The sequence below is a fragment of the Festucalex cinctus genome, chromosome 5 (assembly GCF_051991245.1).
Source record: "Festucalex cinctus isolate MCC-2025b chromosome 5, RoL_Fcin_1.0, whole genome shotgun sequence".
In the NCBI taxonomy this organism is placed as follows: domain Eukaryota; kingdom Metazoa; phylum Chordata; class Actinopteri; order Syngnathiformes; family Syngnathidae; genus Festucalex; species Festucalex cinctus.
In genome coordinates, this window is record NC_135415.1 from 12,151,317 (window position 1) to 12,173,102 (window position 21,786).

The 21,786-nt window shown below is 43.4% G+C and overlaps 2 protein-coding genes across 3 annotated transcripts in view; both read right to left on the reverse strand.

Moving 5' to 3' along the window:
• Positions 1 to 21,786, reverse strand: part of antxr2a (ANTXR cell adhesion molecule 2a) — a 98,780-nt gene that overhangs the window by 53,490 nt on the left and 23,504 nt on the right. For both annotated transcript variants that reach the window (XM_077522440.1, XM_077522441.1), the window contains 3 exons: positions 20,622 to 20,682; positions 18,934 to 19,029; positions 10,257 to 10,326 (listed from right to left, as the gene is read on the reverse strand). In XM_077522440.1, the coding sequence (XP_077378566.1) occupies positions 10,257 to 10,326; positions 18,934 to 19,029; positions 20,622 to 20,682 (227 nt within the window). The remainder of the gene's footprint in view (positions 1 to 10,256; positions 10,327 to 18,933; positions 19,030 to 20,621; positions 20,683 to 21,786) is intronic.
• Positions 10,460 to 12,558, reverse strand: LOC144019406 (uncharacterized). Its single transcript, XM_077522442.1, has 5 exons — positions 11,940 to 12,558; positions 11,755 to 11,801; positions 11,654 to 11,704; positions 11,544 to 11,577; positions 10,460 to 11,466 (listed from the first exon to the last, which is right to left on the reverse strand). Exons 1-5 carry the CDS (start codon positions 12,064 to 12,066, stop codon positions 11,171 to 11,173), a joined length of 555 nt encoding a protein of 184 aa, XP_077378568.1. The 5' UTR covers positions 12,067 to 12,558; the 3' UTR covers positions 10,460 to 11,170.

Below are 21,786 nucleotides of genomic sequence, written 5' to 3' on the forward strand. Positions count from 1 at the left end.
CTCGCCGTAGGACAGCACGCCCGCCTTTCTCCTTCGGCTTCTTCTGCCGGTTTTTTTTTTTTTTTTTTCTTTGTCAGGCGGAGGATTTGAGGCGTTTCCGAGCTATCCGGAATTCTCATTAAGGCGGCGGGTAATTGGACGGGCCGTAATAGACATATGGAAATTGCGGTGCCGTTCATCATTAGGGTGTTAATTGCGGGCCATTACGCCATACCCCCCACCCCCACCCTGCTAAAGAAGTCATTGTACTTGGTGAGGCTTGGTACCACACACCACGTTAACATCTGGCTTTTTTTGACGTACTTGGTTATGCAAATTAATTGACATATATAAGCAAAATACATGCCAACATGAGGTTAAAAAGGTTCAGCATCATCACTGTCCATTTTTACATTATACGCAAGTGAAGACAGCTTCATTACTAGAAAAACATTTTTAAAAAATAATGTAATCATAGAACCTCATAGGGCTGCTCAATTATGGGAAAAAAATAATAATCACGATTATTATGGCAATAATTGAAATCACAATTATTCAGACAATTATTTTTGGGTACAAAACAAGAAAATGTTTAAGCATTTAAAAATAATAAGACAAATTGGAGAAAAAAAAACAAAACACTGTAATTATGTAAGTTCCTTTTGGACCACACAGAATTTATTATATATATTTATAATATATATTTCACGTAAAAAAAACAACAAAAAAGACAAATTAAGACAAATAAAATTATTTGAAACACTATAATTATGCAAGTTCCTTTTGCATCCATATCATATGAAGGCCGATGCAAGTCAAAATGACCTGTTTTAAAATAATGACTACATTTTAAAATTTTGGGAAAAAAAAAAAAAAAAAAAAAAAAAAAGACTATTGCACGCCATCTAGCTTTATGTATAACAATAACATATACATGGCATATTAAATTTGATGCCAAGGTGGGTCAAAAATCACACATATAACCAAAATATTGGAAAAAAAAATGTTAACATTCTTGAAATTTAAATTTAGGAATTTTGACAATTTATGTATTTTTTTAATGTAAAAAATAATAATAAAATTAAAATTAAAGGTAGGGACCATACTTATTTTTTGCTTTTATTATCATTTAATTTATAAACATTATTTTAGTATACATAACCAGCCAAGGCAGGTCAAAAATGACCTCTTTTAAAGTATAAAAATCCTGAAATAACATTGAAAAAAAATTATTAACATTTTAGGATAAAACACTTATTTATGATGCATTTGATTGTTATTGAATTGTCCTGTTACGCTGCAAGTCCAACTGACCAGTAGACTGAAGAAAAACCTGGAGTATTTTTGTGGATTCACCCACCCATCATCCAGACCAGAAAGAGCGTCTGTCTGTCTGGCCGTCCCTTTGCAGCATGCAAACGCAAACGTGAGCTCTCCCTGTTGGACGTGACAGCAGAAGCTCATTTAAGCCAATTTAAACTGAATGGGTGATAATTCCGGGCAGGTTATTAATCAGGCGGGAGGGCTTCCATGCGAGAAAGCACTGATGAACAAAAACCTCTCCCGCACCCGACTCCCCTCAAAACTAAATCCCGCCTCCTCCCGTCACAGCATCAACTGCAATCATATTTTTCTTACAACCCCTTATGAGACACAGTACATGCTGGAAGAAATGCAAACGTAATCAATTTGGAATACTTGAACATGCTCATGTAGCGTGCTTAACACCTGGATTACAAAAACATTGGTTACAAAAAAAACAAAAAAACAAAAACATTCTGCAACGGTAATACCAGTATGGATGCACATGCTCATTGGATGAAAGTACATAAACACAAATCATTATTTTAAATTCATTTTCTGTTTTGTAAAAAAAAAAAAAAATTAGAATAATAATAAAAATAAATAAATACAACTGTGGAATAAGTCAAATCAAGTCAAGTCAAGTCAATCAAGTCATCTTTATTTGTATTACACTTTCAAACAAACTAAAGACTGTCCAGAGTTTTGTGAGCTTTCATACAGGCTGCTTTAATTTCGGTCACCTTAATTGCAAACTTTTTTCCCCAATTTCAGTGAGCTTTAATCCAAAACGTTTTCAAATTCCTAAAGCTATAATTTTCGATTTCTGTGAGCTTTAACGTGGACTGTCCTGACTCAAGTCTGAATTTTGCCGAGTTTTATTCAGTGAGGTTTTAAATGCTGACTCAATCCAATTTCTGTGAGCTTTGACTAAGACTCTTTCAATTTCCATGAGCTTTAACCTAGACTGTTTCGATTTCAGTCAGTTTTAATGTGAACTATTTGGGATTTTTGAGAGGTTTGTTCAGTGAGGTTTAATGCAGAATTTGAGGTGGGTGACCTTTAACGTGGATGATTTCAAGGTTCGTGTGGTGCAATGCAGTCTCACTCCAATTTCAGACAACTTAATTGCAGGCTCTTTAGATTTGGGTGATCTTTAATCTGTACTCCTTCAATTTGGGTGAACTTTACACACTTGTGATTTTGTAAGCTTTAATGTGGATTGTTTTAAGTACATTTTCAAGTCAAGTCTTTTAATTTCATTCCAATTTCGGGCAGCTTTATTGCGGAGTCTTTCTCTTCAGGTGAGCTATAATGCAGCCTCTTTCCATTACTATAAGCTTTAATGCAGACTGTTTGGACTTCCAGGTCCTTTAATGCCGCGTTCAATTTAAGTGAGTCAAACTGATTTCTGAGAGCTTTAATGTGGACTGTTTCAATTTTAATGAGGACTCCTTTGAATTTTTGGCAAGCTTTTTCTAGCGTGGTTTAAGACTGACTCTTTCCAATTTTGGTATGCTGCAGATTCGAGCGAGCTTTAATGCAAACACTTTCAATTTCAATGTGCTTTAATAGAGACTCTTTGGATTTCAATGATGCTCAACTGTGAGGCAAATCCCCGCACATTACATCTTAGTTAAGGCCAATTTGGTTTTGTTTTTTTAATAGTTTTTTGTGTGGCATTTACGAATGTAAAATAAGCACATTTATATTGAGAGACCATTTCTGAAAAAGTGTCAATAATTGAGCACGGCCCAAGGAAGACAACGACAGCTGCAAGGTTGCGTTTTTTTGAGTGACGTCGTGCCAGTCGGCCCGTCGAGGGATCCGTCGAGAAGACGACGGGAGACGATCGAGGACGCTGCGGAAGACGCCGAGCCTCGCCGATGGCGGCGTCCATCTGGACGCGACGACGACGAGGGATCGTGAACGCGCTAATGGCTTTCAAAGTTTCCCGTAAAGACGGGAAAAACGGAGGAGGCTGAATAATTGACGGCGGAGCATATGCGGGATCCGTCGGCAGGCGTCACTCGGCAGAGACTTCTAGCTGACAGCTGGGAGAACTTCCAGAACGTTCCCGATTGACGGACGTGCGCTTTTGGACTCCTGACAGATGGTACGGCGTTCACGAGTGTCTGACATGCACCACCACTTGGAGTGCCTCTACTTCAAATGTAAAAAAAAACAAAAACAAAAAAACAGACTTGGAACGTAACTAACACAGGGCCATTAGCTCTGAACAAAAGCTATGCAGCATAAAGATACGACTACAGTTTTGTGGGATAATGCCATGCTGTCATTCGCTTAATCTGGCTCCGGGTAAAGCTATATGGTCAACTGCATTGTCGTTTGGTTGCAGGTAAGTGGTCCACTCAGTTACTTGCTCAGGATATAGAAAACAATAGGGAGCTATGAATTTTTTATTTAACTTTTGAAGACATGCTACTACCCCTGGGAGATCCCTGAACTTTTTGTTAGATTTTTAAAACAAACCGATTTTTTTTCAAACGCCAATATTTTACGAACCCTAAAAGTTACTTAACTCAACTGCTCCCAATAACGTATAAATACGTTCTATTTTAAATGTTTCAAGTGACCCAAAGACGGATTTATACATTTTTTATGGTTTTTTGTTGGTTTTTTTTATGTTAGAGCTAGAGGTGTGCAAAATTTCCGATTCTTAGATTATTCACGATTCGGCCGTGGAACAATCGAGAACGATTCACAAACGTCCAAATTCCGATTATATAAATATGCCAAGGGAAGCGAAACGAGTACGCGGAACTGAAACGCAGTAGCGCGCGCGGTCTTCGGGACGCTTTTTGGGACGGACCGAGAGTACACATCCACAACTCACGCCTCGAGATTCAAAACAACAACAAGCATGGCTGAGCTGACCAACCCACCTCTTCATGACATCAGACCTGCTCCGAAAAGGCAAACAACTTGAGGCGGAAGTATCAGCTAGCTGGCTGCAGTGCGTCGGTTAGCGTTCTACAGGGCGCCGCGCAGTGATACGAACGAACGAACAGAAAAGTAGTGGCTGGCGGTAATGGCGTCTGACTTTATTCAGAAAAGAGTATTGTGGTGGAAATGTATCACGCTTTTGAAAACAAAAAGTTTTTAGAAGAAAAACGCTTTATTTCCGAGACCCCAGCCAGCTTGCTGGACTATTTTCTTTTTTATTTTCTTCTCGTCCAACGTCGAACCAGAACTGGTGTCACCGAACGCTGTCAGAAAGAAGTCAGTGCTGATCGCACACACGGGAGGTGAGGATCAAATCGAGATTCATGTTAAAAAAGCCGAACGATCCCATTAATGTTTACACGTTCATGTTTACACAAGTTAAAAAGCAGAAAAGCACTTGAGGTTTTTTTTTTTTTTTTTTTGTACCTCTGAGAAACTTTAATGTTTACATGTTCATCTTTACACAACTTAAAAAGCAGGAAAGCACTTTTTTTTTTTAGGCATTTGTATTGAAGTAGTAGTTCACATTGTCTTTCATTTATACCTCAATGCACTTTTGAGTGGATAAAAATAATATATTTTTGCTCAATGCTATGTTTTATTCTGTTGAAGACTGAATATACTTAAAAGCTGTTGTTACAGAATGAGGACTTGAGTGTTTTATTTACTGTTTTGAACTGTTAACTTGATACTGAAATAGTAGTTTTTGTAGGCCTGAGAGGACTTTTGTACTATTTTTGTAACTAATGTACGAAACATTAAAAGCACCAAAATACATTGTTTTTTTTCTGCTGCCTGGGGGGGAAATCAATAATCGTTTTATAATCGAATCGTAGCCTCTGAATCGTAATCGCAATCGAATCGTGAGGTGCCCCAAGATTCCCACCTCTAGTTAGAGCATACAGAAGACTTTGATGCAGCCTCTCAACTGCAAAGAACGGTTGAAGAAATGGTAGTTATTACAAAAACAGCCAGAAGGTGGCAGCAGAGTATAAGAGATCAAACAGGGCCATGTTGAAAAGAAGCTCACTCAAAATTGCAAGCAGATTCGTGAATAATGATGAAACTTAGCTATATTCTAATGCAAATTGATGCAAAACGGAAACAGATAAAAAAAAAATATATCCTTTTTTTTCCCTGATGAAAGAAGAGACTTTAATCTTTCTTTTGGTAGGTTCTGTGGGCCTTGCAAAATCGGTTTAAATACAGTAAAACAGACGGGAGTGAAGGGGATTGTTCCTGTATAAAAAAAAATTAAGAGCTGGCGTTTCTATTTGTATTTTTTTTATCAAATTTTGATGACAATATGTTCCCTATTGGTGAAAATGAATATCGGCTCCAAATATCGGTTATCGGCGTCCTTGACTACTCGTAATTGGTGTTGGTATCGGCACTGACAAAACCATATCGGTCTATCGCTACTGTCGTCCACATAGTTATTTGTCCCCAGACAAAACTATGTGGTCATTCACATAGTTAAGGCTAGGCATAAAGCTATGCGGCTGTCCAAATAGTCATTTTCCTGTGGCTAAAAGCTATGCAGGATAAAACTATATGTGATAAAAGCTAGAATAATGTAATGTAACCATGCGGCTGTCTGCACAGTGATAATAGCGCTGTAAAAACTATGAGGCTGTCCACATAATCATTCGGCTCTTGATAAAGCCAAGTGGTCGTCCGCAGTAGAGTAGCATAGCTTTATCCAGATTACGGACCCAAATGTGGACGTCCACTAGATTCATCCGATTACTATGCAGACAACAGCATAGCTTTACTATAGTGCTAAATGGGCACGGCCACAGTTTTACACACAGCCAAATAACTATATAAACAACCACATAACTTTAGCCGGAGAAAAAGACGTATGCGGATGGCTAAAACTAGCTAAGTGCTCCTTTTTTTTTTTTTTTTTTTTTTTTTTTAAAGAGCTCAGAATTGTTCATTCGGTAGTCTTAGCGATTCAACGTCTTATCATCATTGCTCTTTTTTTTTTTTTTTTTGTTTTTTGTGTGTGCGTGCGTTTGCGTGTGTGCGTTTGCGTGCGTGCGTGCGTGCGCGTGCGTGCGCGTGCAAATACGTATAAATTTATACTCATTAATTCACCTAAAGCCTTATAAATATCCCATTACCCTTCGCCTTAACCAGGTACTTCAGAATCTTGCCAGAGTCGTGAGGTTTAAATGGTCAGGAGACCAGAGAAAAGGTCAGAAAAAAATAAAGAGAAAAGAAAGATAAATCAAAGTGAAATCCAGCACCGACCAAACACTTCCTGCCTTCCCCATGATTACAAAATCAAAGTCTTACGCCAACCCCGGAAGCCTCTAAATTCCAGCAAATTTAGCGAGATCTCAAGAGACCAGAGGAAAAACTAAAGAGAGGAAGGAGGGAAGGATCGATAAGGCAGAGTGAGATCCATAGAAGCCAGTACATCCAATCCATCAAAGTGAAATCCAGCACCAACAAAACCCCTCCTGCGTGGTTACAAAACCAGAGTCTTATGCCAACCCCAGAAACCTCAAACTTCCAATAAATTGAGATCTCAAGTGACCAGAGGAAAAACTAAAGAGAGGAAGGAGGGAAGGATAGATAAAGCAAAGTGAGATCCACAGACACCAGCACCCACTGATTCAAGGGGCTGTGGGAGGGAGAGGCTACTTCTGTTGAGTTTCAGTAGATGCTGGTGCGACGGATCTGGCATGCATAAGGACCACCACCAAAGAAAGAAGCCGTCAACCGCGGTCCAGCAAAGCGAGCACCCCCCCCTGGGAGCAGGTGAGTCGGAGCAGAGGGAAAAAATTTCCCCTACTCCGACACACCCGCATCCCCCCCCCAAAAAAGGAGGGACAAAGTGGTGGGGCAGGGACACAGATGGGGGGGACCACAGCGCTGCCAGGCACTGCAGTCCATCCCCTCTGATGGCTCCTCACCCCTCCCCTTGGACATGAAAGTGCTAGCTAAGTGCTCCTGTCGTTCCATCCTCGCGAGAACGAGTCGAAGTTGCACGGCACAGATGCTCGGAATGACGTTCCCGTGACAACAAAGGAGCGCACGCACACACACACACACCGACGGGAAAATGTCTTCACACAGCAGATGGGAGCAGCTGTCCATCCCTCGCCCAAAGCCGGCATTCTAAATTATTGACAAGCTTTAGCATTAGCATTAGCGTTGTCTCCGCAAGGTGTTAAGGGCGCCCCTCTGTTATCTTTTACTCTCTGCCCCCATTGTGAAAACACCGACGGGCGCACCGGAGGTCCCCAGACGGGAGGTTTGGAGGTGGGGACCCCAACTCTTGGTGCACACGACGGGTCCAAAGTGACGACCCGGGAATGCGGGGGAAAAAAGGGCGGGAGAAAATGGCATGTTCCTTCACATGACTGGAGTCGGAATTTACAGGCAACGGTGACACCCGGTTGACAGATGGGCGGTGGTGCCGGCATGGGCGGCAAGCAGGACGTTGACACTGCCGGGGTTGTCAGAGTGGTGAATTATTTAGAGCGTATGGAGTAAAAAAAAAGAGAGAAAGGTTGGCATCTGGCAAGCCTAACTTTCTGAAAGGCTCGGCCACATAGTTCTTTGGCTCAAATTAAAACGATGCCTTTGTCCACATGGTCTTTTTGGCTCATACTGCATTTGTTGGCATTTGGCTCTCCTAAAGCTATGCAATTGTCGCATTTACCCTGTGTTAAGTTATGCGGTCATACGCGGTCATTTGATATGGGATAAAAAAAAAAAAATGTGTTCATCTGCACTTTGCTCTGAATAAAGCTCTGCAGTCATCTGCATAGTTTTTAGTCATCTGCATAATTTTTGTATTAACAAAGCTATGCAGTTATCCACGTAGTTTTTTGCTTCACAGAAAGCTATGTAAAGTAGTTCTCCACATAGTTTTTACAGATGTCCTCATAGTTATTTAGCTTGGATCAGTCATCAAACTATGCTAATATAACCCAAGTTTGGACCTGGATACAGCTACGCGGTCATCCACATAGTTATTTTGGTTCTGGATAAAGCTATGCAATCATCTGCATAGTTATTATGGCTTGGGGTAAAGCTGTGTTGTTGTCCATATAGTTTATGGAGGTTGTCCACATAGTGTTTGGATCAGGATAAAGCTATGCACACATCTGCATTTGGCTCTAGTTAAAACTATGCGGATGTCCACACTGACATTTGGCATCAAATAAACAATGTGGTCATCCACATGTGAATGTATATGTCTGCATAGTATTTAGTTCTGGATAAAGCTATGCCATCATCTGCATAATCGTTTTTCACATAGCCTTTAGCTCCGGGCTAAGTTAAGTGGTTGTTTCAGATAAAGCTATATAGTTATATGTTTGCATAGTATATGTGGTTTTCCATAAAGGTATTTGTGTGCAAATATAAATATATGGTCACCTGCATTTGTCTCTGGAATTCATATTCGGATAAGGCTATGTGGCTGTACGTCCTTGGTTAGCATGTGGTCGTTAGTGATAAGGCGATATGTTGACATAGTATATGTGGTTTTCCACATAGGTATTTGTGTGCAATTATTCGGATATTCGGATAAGGCTATGTGGTTGTACATTGGTGGTTAGCATCTGCAGTGCTAACAAGCTAATGAAGAGAACGCAGGAGGGGGAAAAAAGGTGGCATCTGTCTCCCAACCTTTTTCAAGCCCCACCAGCAGATGTGTTTGGCGCCAGACCCCCCCCCCGACTAGTTAGCGCCTTAATGGGGCCGCTGAGCGTTAATTAAGCGGCGGGCGGCGGTGTGGCGGGAAAGCACAGCTTTACAGATGTCGGCGCTCCAGGAAAAAAAAAGGTTTACGGCATCCTTGGTGAGCGAGCGAGGAGAAGTGGACGCGCGTGTGGCGGCGGCAGGTGTTGGTTTGCTACTTTAACGGCCCGCGGCGCCAACGTGCTTACCCGATTTGTACGGCCAATTCGATCTGCGTGAAAAATATCCAAAATGTCATCAATTTGTTCAAATGCTTGAAATTGTTTTGGTTCCACGTTAGGATAAAATACAACACAAACATATTCCAATTAAAAAAATGTAACCTGTTGTTGTAAACACATGGCTATTTATAAATCCCTTTTTTATCCAATCATTTCTCTCCGAATCAGATGGCCTCAAGATCAGAGGATTATTGCGTAATACTCAACTGTAAGTATAAGTATGATAGATAATCGGCCGTTCCTGCTGACAATCATACGCGTTTGATTGGATTGCACTCAAATGTGTGTTGCGGTGACTTTGGAGATTATCACCAGAGACCAAAACCATGCCGCCACAAAAAAAACATGCCCACTCCCTATTTATTGCCATAATATTACTACGTTTGTGCTGGAAATATGCATTTCAAAAATCACCAGATTGTCACAAAGACTGCTAGAATATCTTCTTCTATTTATTAACCATGGTAACGGCACATTGAATACATTTATTATACGTGATATGTGTGACATCCTGTTATGCTGTTTTTTTGCACAATTTAACATTTAATAACTTTTGCCCATTAATTTTCAATGGGACAGTCATTGAACTTTTTCTACGTATCACTGTCCATGCCCACTTCCATATATATAACATCATCATTACTGATACTGCTCGGTGGCATAGTTTGGTAAAGCTCATTGTCCAGTAACCAGGAGGTTATAAGTTCATAATTTATCTCTCAATGTGCTTTCAGCATTCCCACCCAATTTCTCCAAAAAATTGCACTTAGTCTAGTAGAATTTTTAAAATAAGCATTTTGAACAATGGGAGTTGGTTCCCCCTGAAAGATATCAAATCAAAAAAATATTTAAAAATAATGTAATTAAAACCTTGCAAAATGATGTATTTTTCTGATCTGCCAATAAACAACATAGCAGGAGGGTTATTTGATCTCCAACTATGACTAATAATCTCCCGTGTTGCAAATTTAATTTTTTCCTCGTCTACTTTATATGCCAAAAATAACAGCAATTGCTTGTTGCTTGTCAACAAGCAGAAGAGCATGACGGCGGTGTACTTACTGTCCCACATAGTCGAGCTGGGGCGCAGGACAGAGCAGGTAGTCGTTACGCACGGTGCTCGGCTTGTGATCTATACGGGGAAGAAAAAAATGTAGGCAAATATGTTCACATTAAATTTATTAGATCACTGAGAAGTTCTATGCCACTTCTTTTCCAGACTGATACCAGTACAACTATTCACGAGTACTAGGGATAGACCGATTATCAGTGCCGATATTCAGCATTTTGACAAATATCGGCATCGGACATTTTGAAGAGTCATATGGCTGAATCATATGGCCGATGCACCATCTTTTTTGTTTGAATTTAAAAAGATACGTTAAAAAATAATAATAATAATAATACTTCAGATATTTTGAAATTTTGGAATACTTTATTTAGTGTAGAAAACAATTGTTTTTATTGAACTTTTGAAAACAGGCTACTGCCCCGGGGAGATCCCGGAGCTTGTTAGATTTTAAAATAAAATTGATTTTAGTCTATTGACTAAGATTAACTCTTTGACTGCCAGCCATTTTCGGAAAAGGTAACCCCTATACTGCCAGCTGATTTACAGAATTTTACCGATCTTTCAAGCTCCACAGAAAATGTTGTGTTAGGACTATGGAAACGCGGATACTAACAAATGAAAGATTGAAGTCTCATCTTTCATCTAAAAAAAAAAAGTTTGTTTGTACCTTATTCGGATCTTCAGTAATCAACAATAGAAAACACCTTCGTTTCACCCAAATCCTCAATTTTCTTCCAAAATACGGAGAAATCAAGCTTTTTGTGAAACGATGTTATTTCATGCACTCTAGTGAATTTGGCACTCTTTTTTTTTTTTGCATGAGTGATTCTACAAACACCTAAACTTCTATAAAACACTACCCCAACAATAAAAAATGTTTTTTGATTGCAAAATAACAGTTTATTTACATGCAACAGTAGCAATCCGAACAAACAATTTGGAAAACTCTTTGCAAACTATTTACACGTGCGCAACAGTTTTTGTCAGTCTGCTTCTGCATGGACTGATTTGCGTAGAGGTTGGTATGATGAACGATGTGCTGGAGAAGTTCATCCGTGATGAAGAGCTCCAGGATGTCAGCTGGCAGGTGGGAATTCAGCTCTGCTGCAGCATCCCTTGGTCCTGGTTTTGCAGCAAAAGGGAAGATGGTTGGCTGCCAGCCGAATTCATCAACTTCAAGCCAGCCAGAATCTTTGGGATCTGCAAATATACATTTCAATATCATATATTATTTTAGAGCACTGTGATGCAATGTGTGTGTGTGTGTGCATGTTTACCTTTTTTTCTTCGATGTATTGGTTGATGCACATTCTGTAAATTATAGAAGAAGTTTACCATCAAATATTTTATTAGAGCTGTGGAGAATCTTTTTTTTTTTTCTTTTTACCTTTGTTCTGCTCACTGTGAGAAGGGTCACTTTGGGCCCTATGAGGGGGAGCTGGTTGCGGTGTATTGAAAACGTTTTTTTTTTTTTGTTTTTTTTTTTACCTTTCTTTGTCGTAGAACCAGCGGTCGGACGTTGCTGTGAGCACGATCTATAAAACATACATTCACGTTTGTATAGGTAATAGATGTTCTAGTGTATATCAGCACATTTACACACGCTGCTAGCAGATCGCCGAAAAGTTAGTAAAGTAATCTTACTTGCAATCGCTTAGCATGTTAGCGCTTACCTTCACGTTCTTTGGAAGACTGTCCAAGACTGTCTTGCATCGGACCCATAGTACTCGTCATCGTCCGATGAAACGTCATCTGTGCAGACGTGCTCAGTTGTGCACCACTTTTCTCCGGTGTTAGCATCGCTAGCCGGTGCGGCCTTAGGACGTTATTAGCATCGCTAGCCGGTGGGGCCTTAGGACGTGGTCGAAACGGCCGCGTCACCGCTTCAACTATGACTTAACTCCGTCATCACTATGCTCTTGAGCACTGGTCGATGCTTTTGAGCTTTGAAAATAAGGATCAAGCGTGAGCTGATTGCCATCTGTAGCCTTTTTGACTCCCTTAGCCAAGTTAGCCATTCTCTCCCCCTCAACACTCTAGCTCCGCCTCTCTTCTTCTACTGTTGTCTCCTACCCGATCTTGTCCAAAAGACTCATCACAGCCATCTAGTGGCCAGGAATACTCATTATAGTAACCCGATCGGCTTGATACTTTGAGCACAGCTGCCCAAGGCTTTCCTCCACCCGTTTCCATAAAAAAACATAGTAGACGTCAATTAACGTCTATGGCAGCCAATTCTAGGTTTATACTGAACGTCATTAAACGTTTATGGCGGTCAAAGAGTTAAAAAAAAAAAAAAAAAAACTCCAATATTTTAATAACCCTAAAAGATGCTCAATAAACATATGCTTTAAAATCAAAAAAAATAATAATATTAAGAGCTGGAGTTTATATTTTTTCAAAATTTTGATGACAATATTTTCCCCTTTTTCATGAAAATGAATATCGGCTCCAAATATCGGTTATCGGCATCCTTGACTACTAATAATCGGCATCAGTATCGGCCCTGAAAAAAAACAAAAAAACATATTGTCTATCTCTTAACGAGTACTCACCGATACCACTCGCACTTTTGAAAGAGAAAATGGTGAACAGACATACATATTGGGCAGGGATCGGCAGCCTCCTTGAGTACTCAGAGTGTGATGATATATCGACATCGCGATAAATCATGATACTTTGTCCCCCGATAGATTATCGATACGCCTACGCAAGTATCGCGATATTTGTAGTTAATAACCCGCCACTATAATGGCTACATTGTTCATGACTTATTGAGCAATTATTTGGCGGGCCACTAGAGGGAGTGCCTCATAAGAGTGGCTGGGAAATGGACGCAAGTCTTCAGGCGAAGAAGAGTCATGAGCTTAGTTTATTATTATTATTATTACAACTATTATTATTATTATTATTATACATTTTAATTTTTTATTATTTTTATTGATATTTGTATACATTATATATATTTATATATTACATTATGTCTTTATATTTATTTACATTTTTATTATAATAAGATTTTATTATTACTATTATTTATTGATATTTATTTATTTTATTATTTTTATTTATTTATTTATTTATTTTTAATTATTATTATTTTATGATTAGTTTTATCGTAGACTTATGACCTGAGCAATATATCGATAATTGCTGTATTGTCATATCGTGAGATAAGCATTGTCGTGAGCCTTGTATATATCGCATATCGTATTGTATCGTGAGGTACCCGGAGGTTCCCACCCCTACTCATTATCTTAAAATAAAGCTGGCATCAGCCCGATACGGATACATGCTATCAGTTGTTGCCCATCCCGACATGTGACAACTGTTGCATGCTGTTTTTGTACGCATTTCTGCACTGGCGTGTGCAAAGTATCGGCTGTTTGCTTGCGGCTCTCCTTTCCCACATTCGGAGGCATTAACACTGCACTACGTTAATTGCGCATTTCGTGCGCACGCGTGTGTGTGTGAGTCTCCGGCCACCGAGGTCGTTTGTTTTTTTGGCCCTCCAACTGCCGAGGTGACAGACAAGACGGCGGCATCTGCCCCCGGCATATGCGGCGCGTGTTCGAGAGCCGTCGAGACGCCCCACCCGTCCGTAATTAAAAACGTGGCCCCCGCCGTCGAAAAGGTCATCAGTAACACATGCGGGGGAGCCAAAAAAAAAAAAAATGAGGGAACGGCGGCGGGCCTTCCCCCGAGTGGGCGTCGCAAACTGAGAAAGGACACGCACGAGGACATCTGCTGACGACAAGTTGAATCTTTAGAAAATAAAAAAAAAAGCAGAGAAAATATGCTGTACAAGTATTTCAGTCAAGAGTCAGAAAATAACTTGTTGGCATTGGCACACGCCGAGCGAGTGTTTGAGAAGATGAGCCAAAGCGTGGCGGAAACAGATTGCAGCCCAAAATAAGAAGCGCCGTGCACCTGCAGACGCTGCATATTGTACTTTAGCACATTGCCTTGTTTTCTTTTTCATTCATCCATGATGAATTTCAAAATTAACTTGCTTTGGCATGGTGTGGTATTAGGCCCAAACGATTAAATCGGTTACATGATTTAATACTGTTTTTTTGTTTGTTTGTTTTTTTGTAATGACCCCCCCCCATTAACAAATTACAATATATGACAATTTTTGCCCCTCCGTGAGCCGGCACCTTAACATGGTGGAGGGGTTTGCGTGTCGCAATGATCCTAGGAGCTATGTTGTCTGGGGCTTTATGCCCCTGGCAGGGTCACCCATGGCAAACAGGTCCTAGGTGAGGGGCCAGAATAAGAACGGCTCAGAAGACCCCTATGATGATAAAAAATTTTGGAGACGCGTTTCCCTCGCCCGGACGCGGGTCACCGGGGCCCCCCTCTGGAGCCAGGCCTGGAGGCGGGGCTCGCTGGCGAGCGCCTGGTGGCCGGGCCTGCACCCATGGGGCCCGGCCGGGCACAGCCCGAAGGGGCAACGTGGGTCCCTCTTCCCACGGGCTCACCACCGGTGGGAGGGGCCAAAGGGGTCGGGTGCAGTGTGGGCTGGGTGGCGGCCAAGGGAGGAGACCTTGGCGGACCGACCCCCGGCTACAGAAGCTGGCTCTTGGGACATGGAATGTCACCTCTCTGGCAGGGAAGGAGCCCGAGCTGGTGTGCGAGGCCGAGAAGTTCCGACTAGACATAGTCGGACTCGCCTCCACACACGGCTTGGGCTCTGGTACCAGTCCTCTTGAGAGGGGTTGGACTCTCTTCCACTCTGGAGTTGCCCACGGTGTGAGGCGCAGAGCAGGTGTGGGCATACTTATTGCCCCCCGGCTCGGCGCCTGTACGTTGGGGTTTACCCCGGTGGACGAGAGGGTAGCCTCCCTCCGCCTTCGGGTGGGGGGACGGGTCCTGACTGTTGTTTGTGCATATGCACCAAACAGCAGCTCAGAGTACCCACCCTTCTTGGAGTCCGTGGAGGGTGTGCTGGAGAGCGCTCCCTCTGGGGACTCCCTCGTCCTGCTGGGGGACTTCAACGCTCACGTGGGGAATGACAGTGAGACCTGGAGGGGCGTGATTGGGAGGAACGGCCCCCCTGATCGGAACCCGAGCGGTGTTCTGTTATTGGACTTCTGTGCTCGTCACGGTTTGTCCATAACGAACACCATGTTCAAGCATAAGGGTGTCCATATGTGCACTTGGCACCAGGACACCCTAGGCCGCAGTTCGATGATCGACTTTGTAGTCGTGTCATCGGATTTGCGGCCGCATGTTTTGGACACTCGGGTGAAGAGAGGGGCGGAGCTGTCAACTGATCACCACCTGGAGGTGTGTTGGCTCCGATGGTGGGGGAAGATGCCGGTCCGACCTGGCAGACCCAAACGTATTGTGAGGGTTTGCTGGGAACGTCTGGCGGAATCCCCTGTCAGAAAGAGTTTCAATGCCCACCTCCGGCAGAGCTTCTCCCTTGTCTCGGGGGAGGTGGGGGACATTGAGTCCGAATGGACCATGTTCCGCGCCTCCATTGTTGAGGCGGCCGATCGGAGCTGTGGCCGTAAGGTGGTCGGTGCCTGTCGTGGCGGCAATCTTCGAACCCGCTGGTGGACACCAGCGGTAAGGGATGCCGTCAAGCTGAAGAAGGAGTCCTATCGGGCCTTTTTGGCCTGTCGGACTCCGGAGGCAGCTGACAGGTACCGGATGGCCAAGCGGAACGCGGCTTCGGCGGTTGCTGAGGCAAAAACTCGGACATGGGAGGAGTTCGGTGAGGCCATGGAAAACGACTTCCGGACGGCTTCGAGGAAATTCTGGTCCACCATCCGGCGTCTCAGGAGAGGAAAGCAGTGCACCATTAACACTGTTTATAGTGGCGATGGGGTGCTGCTGACCTCGACTCGGGACGTCGTGAAGCGGTGGGGGGAGTACTTCGAAGACCTCCTCAATTCCACCAACACGTCTCCTTTTGAGGAAGCAGAGTCTGGGGACTCTGGGGTGGGCTCTCCTATCTCTGGGGTCGAAGTCACTGAGGTGGTTGGAAAGCTCCTCGGTGGCAGGGCCCCGGGGGTGGATGAGATCCGCCCGGAGTTCCTAAAGACACTGGATGTTGTGGGGCTGTCGTGGTTGACACGCCTCTACAACATCGCGTGGACATCGGGGACAGTGCCTCTGGATTGGCAGACCGGGGTGGTGGTCCCCCTTTTTAAGAAGGGGGACCGGAGGGTGTGTTCCAACTACAGAGGGATCACACTCCTCAGCCTCCCTGGTAAGGTCTATTCAGGGGTGCTGGAGAGGAGGGTCCGTCGGGAGGTCGAATCTCGGATTCAGGAGGAGCAGTGTGGTTTTCGTCCTGGCCGTGGAACAGTGGACCAGCTCTACACCCTCCGCAGGATCCTCGAGGGTGCGTGGGAGTTCGCTCAACCAGTCCACATGTGTTTTGTGGATCTGGAGAAGGCGTTCGACCGTGTCCCTCGGGGAGTTCTGTGGGGGGTGCTTCGGGAGTACGGGGTGCCGGGCCCCTTGTTACGGGCTGTTCGGTCCCTGTACGACCGTTGCCAGAGTTTGGTCCGCATTGCCGGCAGTAAGTCGGATTCGTTTCCGGTGAGGGTTGGACTCCGCCAAGGTTGCCCTTTGTCACCGATTCTGTTCATAACTTTTATGGACAGAATTTCTAGGCGCAGCCGAGGATTGGAGGGGTTCCGGTTTGGTGGCCTCAGCATTGCATCTCTGCTCTTTGCAGATGATGTGGTGCTGTTGGCTTCATCAGGCCGGGACCTTCAGCTCTCACTGGAGCGGTTCGCAGCCGAGTGTGAAGCGGCTGGGATGAGGATCAGCACCTCCAAATCCGAGACCATGGTCCTCAGTCGGAAAAGGGTGGAGTGTCGTCTTCAGGTCGGGGATGAGATCCTGCCCCAAGTGGAGGAGTTCAAGTATCTTGGGGTCTTGTTCACGAGTGAGGGTAGGATGGAGCGGGAGATCGACAGGCGGATCGGTGCAGCGTCTGCAGTGATGCGGACTCTGTATCGGTCCGTCGTGGTGAAGAAAGAGCTGAGCCAAAAGGCAAGGCTCTCGATTTACCGGTCGATCTACGTTCCAACCCTCACCTATGGTCACGAGCTGTGGGTCGTGACCGAAAGAACGAGATCCCGGATACAAGCGGCCGAAATGAGTTTCCTCCGCAGGGTGTCCGGGCTCTCCCTTAGAGATAGGGTGAGAAGCTCGGTCATCCGGGAGGGACTCAGAGTCGAGCCGCTGCTCCTCCGCGTTGAGAGGAGCCAGCTGAGGTGGCTCGGGCATCTGGTTCGGATGCCTCCTGGACGCCTCCCTGGGGAGGTGTTCCGGGCATGTCCCACCGGTGGGAGGCCCCGGGGACGACCCAGGACACGCTGGAGAGACTATGTCTCTCGGCTGGCCTGGGAACGCCTTGGGATCCCACCGGAGGAGCTGGTTGAAGTGGCTGGGGAGAGGGAAGTCTGGGTTTCCCTCCTGAAGCTGCTGCCCCCGCGACCCGACCCCGGATAAGCGGAAGAAGATGGATGGATGGATGGATGACAATTTTTGTTTAAATCAGTAAAAGAAATAAACAATTTATACTGATTTTTATTCCACATTAACACTAGGGATATGTAACGATAAATGCAATAGTGTGATATCTCAATATTAAAAGTGCCACAATATATCGCCGTCATCATGTCACGATATTAAAAGCAACACATCTGTTAGGGACACTTGACTCATTGAACAATTTTCAGCAGTGAAAAGTTCATATTTTGTCCAGAATGAATTTGATGACTTCATTATTTTTAATGTATAACAAATACCTTTTAAAAAGTAATTTTTCTACTTGCTGTCGACTGATGATGACATCACCTGTGCTGAGGAAGTAAGTCATGAACAATCATGGCTCACCTGTTTTCTGGGTTTGGTCAGTATACTGAGACATGATTCTTCATGCACAGCTTTTGAAAAAATTGAAGGCTTTTAGGTGCGCCTTATAGTGAGGAAAATACGGTACATATTGTTTTACATATAATATTTATATTTTTTAATTGCTGTAATGTACAAAAGCACAATATTGTGCAACCTTTTTTTGTATCGCAAACCTCCCCACAATATCATGGTTATTATCAAATCGTGACCTACATATCGTGATATCGTATCGTGATGTTTGGATATCGTTACACCCCTAATTAACACATCATAACATAAGACAAAAATAATCACAAAAAAAATCTGCAAAAAATTAAAAAATAAAAATTTCCCCCTACACATGAACATCCATCCATCCATTTTCTTGACCGCTTATTCCTCACAAGGGCCACGGGGGGTGCTGGCGATTATCTCAGCTGACTCTGGGCAGTAGGCGTGGGACACCCTGGACTGGTTGCCAGACAATCGCAGGGCACACAGAGACTAACAATCATCCACGCACACAAGCACACCTAGGGACAATTCGGAGCACCCAATTAACCTGCCATGCATGTCTTTGGAATGTGGGAGGAGACCGGAGTACCAGGAGAAGACCCACGCAAGCACGGGGAGAACATGCAAACTTCACCCAGGAAGGCTGGAGCCTGGACTCAAAGGCGGATGTGCTAACCACTCGATCACCGTGCCGCCACACATGAACATATTAGGACATAACAAAGTTTAGAGAAATGTTGTAATGGTTGGGGCTCCAAGCGTGTTCTTGACACTGTGGACACTTACTGAAGGTTTGCTGGTCCACGATGAAGCTGCACACCACACTCTCGCTGCTGCGGCCCAGCGCGAAGCCATTCCCGCGCAGCACGAGGTCGAACGACTCTGGAGTGGGAACATGGAAGTGATTTCAGGAGCAATTGGGGAATTGGAAGACACCAAAGTACAAGTCCTAGAATAGCTCAAAATGGCCCCCTTGAAAGCAAACTTCAATTTCGGGCATGGGGTCCTTGAGACTTTTTCATCCGTCCTGTTACGATAGACAAATTTCGTGTCCATCGGGGAAACGGTAGTAAGGGGCTGATTTTTATTACCGCTTCAAAAAAAAAAAAAAACTCAAACTGATACATTTTTAATGGACCACCTTTCCTATATCTACCAGAAAAATTCCTGTCCTGTACATACCAACTGCCCTTCCTTAACTCATTTGATCACACGTTAAAGACGTATTTATATGTTGTTGTTTTTTTCATTTTTATGCTAGGTATGGTAGTTATTACAAAAATGGCCAGCTGGTGGCAGCAGAGTATAAGAGATCAACAAGGGCCATGTTGCAACAAGCTCTTTTTGACAATGTTTTCAACAGACTTCGATTCATGCAAAATGCTGCAAAAAACGCAAACAGAACTATAACTTTGATATAAACTTAACTATACATTTTTTTTCCTGATGAAAGAAGAGACTCTAATCTTCCTTTTGGTAGGTTCCATGTTTTTATAGCAATAGAATAGAATAGAATAGAATATTATGTGGGTCTTGCAAAATCAGTCAAAATCCAGGAAAACAGCCGAGAGCGAAAATGGCTGGGAGTGAATGACTTAACCGTGACCGTTTCACATTTTATCAGCATTCTCTCCTCTTCTAACCACACCAGCTACCCTCACCACCAATCTCTGCCTTTGCTAAACTTGCCAGCTTCCAGCAGTCTCATAATCGGACTAACAATCTCTACGCTCCTAAATGTACCATCAAATCTCGCTTTTTCTAAACTTAAGAGCATTTTACCCCTTTTCCTAAATTTAACACAAAATAAAAAATAAAAAATCGCTCACTTTCCTACAGCTATCTTTCAACTTAAGAAATCTTCCCCAGGGTTTTTCCTGGATACAAAATTCAGAGGCGGCCACCTCCAGCCTGAGCCACTGATATCGCTCAACACAGCGCTCCATCTGGAATGCATTTTAATTGCAGTTGCAGTGTTGCGCCATTATGGAGGCGCTATATCAACAGCAGTGCACCGGGAAGACCTGAAGCAACAACCGAAGAAGAAACAGCATTATTTTATTTTTTTATTTTTTAACTTCAATGTAACGAAAAAGAAACAGATCATGGAGCAACCTTTGCGCACGCCCATTTCCTGGTGGCGAGGCAGAAGTGGTGCACGCCAGTCATCGCGAAAGTCATGAAAAACACAGCATATACTAGGGCTGCACGATATTGGAAAAACATGCAATAAGCGATATAGTCGCTGAATATAGCGATATCGATATTATTGTGACATGTAACTAAAGATACATGTACCTCAAGAAATGACAATTATTATCTAATGAAAGATTTACATTTTTTATGATCACTAACGTTCCCAAAAAAAAAAAAAAAAAAAAAAAAAAAATCACACTCGTCAAGTTCAACAGGCTGAGATTGATCCAACAATCCAGGGGGCGCTAGCGAGTGGCTTGGGTTGGAAATGCACTCACCGTTGACGCAGACGCTCGAGGGCTCCACGCTGAGGATCTCCGTACAGGACCTCTTCAAAATCTGCAGGCAGAGAAGAACGCACATCATCATCATCGTTTGCACTCAGCCTATATCGACCGTGTCAGGTTTTTGGGAAAACGAGATTTCGCCGCAAACACCTGAGAAACCTTCTCGGGTCCGACTCGGGGAGGGTCCGCGCCGGCTTTTTTTATGGGGAAATTATGCGAGGCGATTACATCCGCCGCTTGTATTGGAAAAAAAGCGACATTAACATATAAAGAGGGTTCCACTGTCGCCATCAAATAAATCAACAAAAGGACAAAGTATGCAAATGGTTCAAAAGAAGCAGATCGGGCGGGTGCGCGGGTGCGCGCTCGGACCTTTCAGCACAGCTTGCTCGCGGCTTCCATCTGACGAGCGGCAAGTATTTACTGCCAAGCGTGGGAAATAAATGTGACAGCGGGATATGGAAGCATTAAAAAAAAAAAAAAAAAAAAAAAAAGATTTGAGGGGGGGAAGAGGAAAAAGGAAGTGCGGCGTTTATCCGCGGGTAATGACTTCCTTGGCAGAGTGGAGATAAAGACGAAAGATGTCGGCCTCGCTTGCCGTCAGGTCGAAGCTTTCCCACTGCATTTGTCAGCAATACTTTCCTTAACGTACCAGCAGTCCCCCCCCTTTACTAACCCACTTTACAAAACATGCCAGCAACAAAATAAAATAACAAATATCTGCTTTCCTAAATGTGCCAGCAATAGGGCTACACAATATATCGAAAAAATATCAATCTCGTGATATGATATTGCCTTGTGCAATATGCATATCGCAACAACATGCAATAGGTTTGATATGGAATTTTATGCTTTTATCTGAATTAGACCAGTCAGATTGTCAGGTTGACCTTTTTGACATTTATTAAACATGGCAAAAAAAGCACAGAAGACACTCAGTTCAAAGCTTGCGAGGAGAGAGGAGAGGAATTGACTGATACAATTCACTATTGCACTCGCTGAAAAAAAATCCCCTCCTCACCCTCTCCTTTTATTTGGGTTCCACGTCCCTAGTTCCAACCCTAATAATGCAAATGCGAAACATAGTTGGAACACAGTGTACTTAACGAAAATGTGCACTTCCATCCAATAGTTGAACATTATCGAGAGGTAATTA

Excerpts from the sequence above, each read along its gene's own strand:
- LOC144019406 (XM_077522442.1), bottom strand. The coding sequence starts at position 12,066 with ATGCTAACACCGGAGAAAAGTGGTGCACAACTGAGCACGTCTGCACAG. Across the intron at positions 11,802-11,939 it reads GTCTTCCAAAGAACGTGAAG|ATCGTGCTCACAGCAACGTC; the intron begins GTAAGCGCTAAC and ends TATGTTTTATAG. Across the intron at positions 11,578-11,653 it reads TCACAGTGAGCAGAACAAAG|AATGTGCATCAACCAATACA; the intron begins GTAAAAAGAAAA and ends TATAATTTACAG.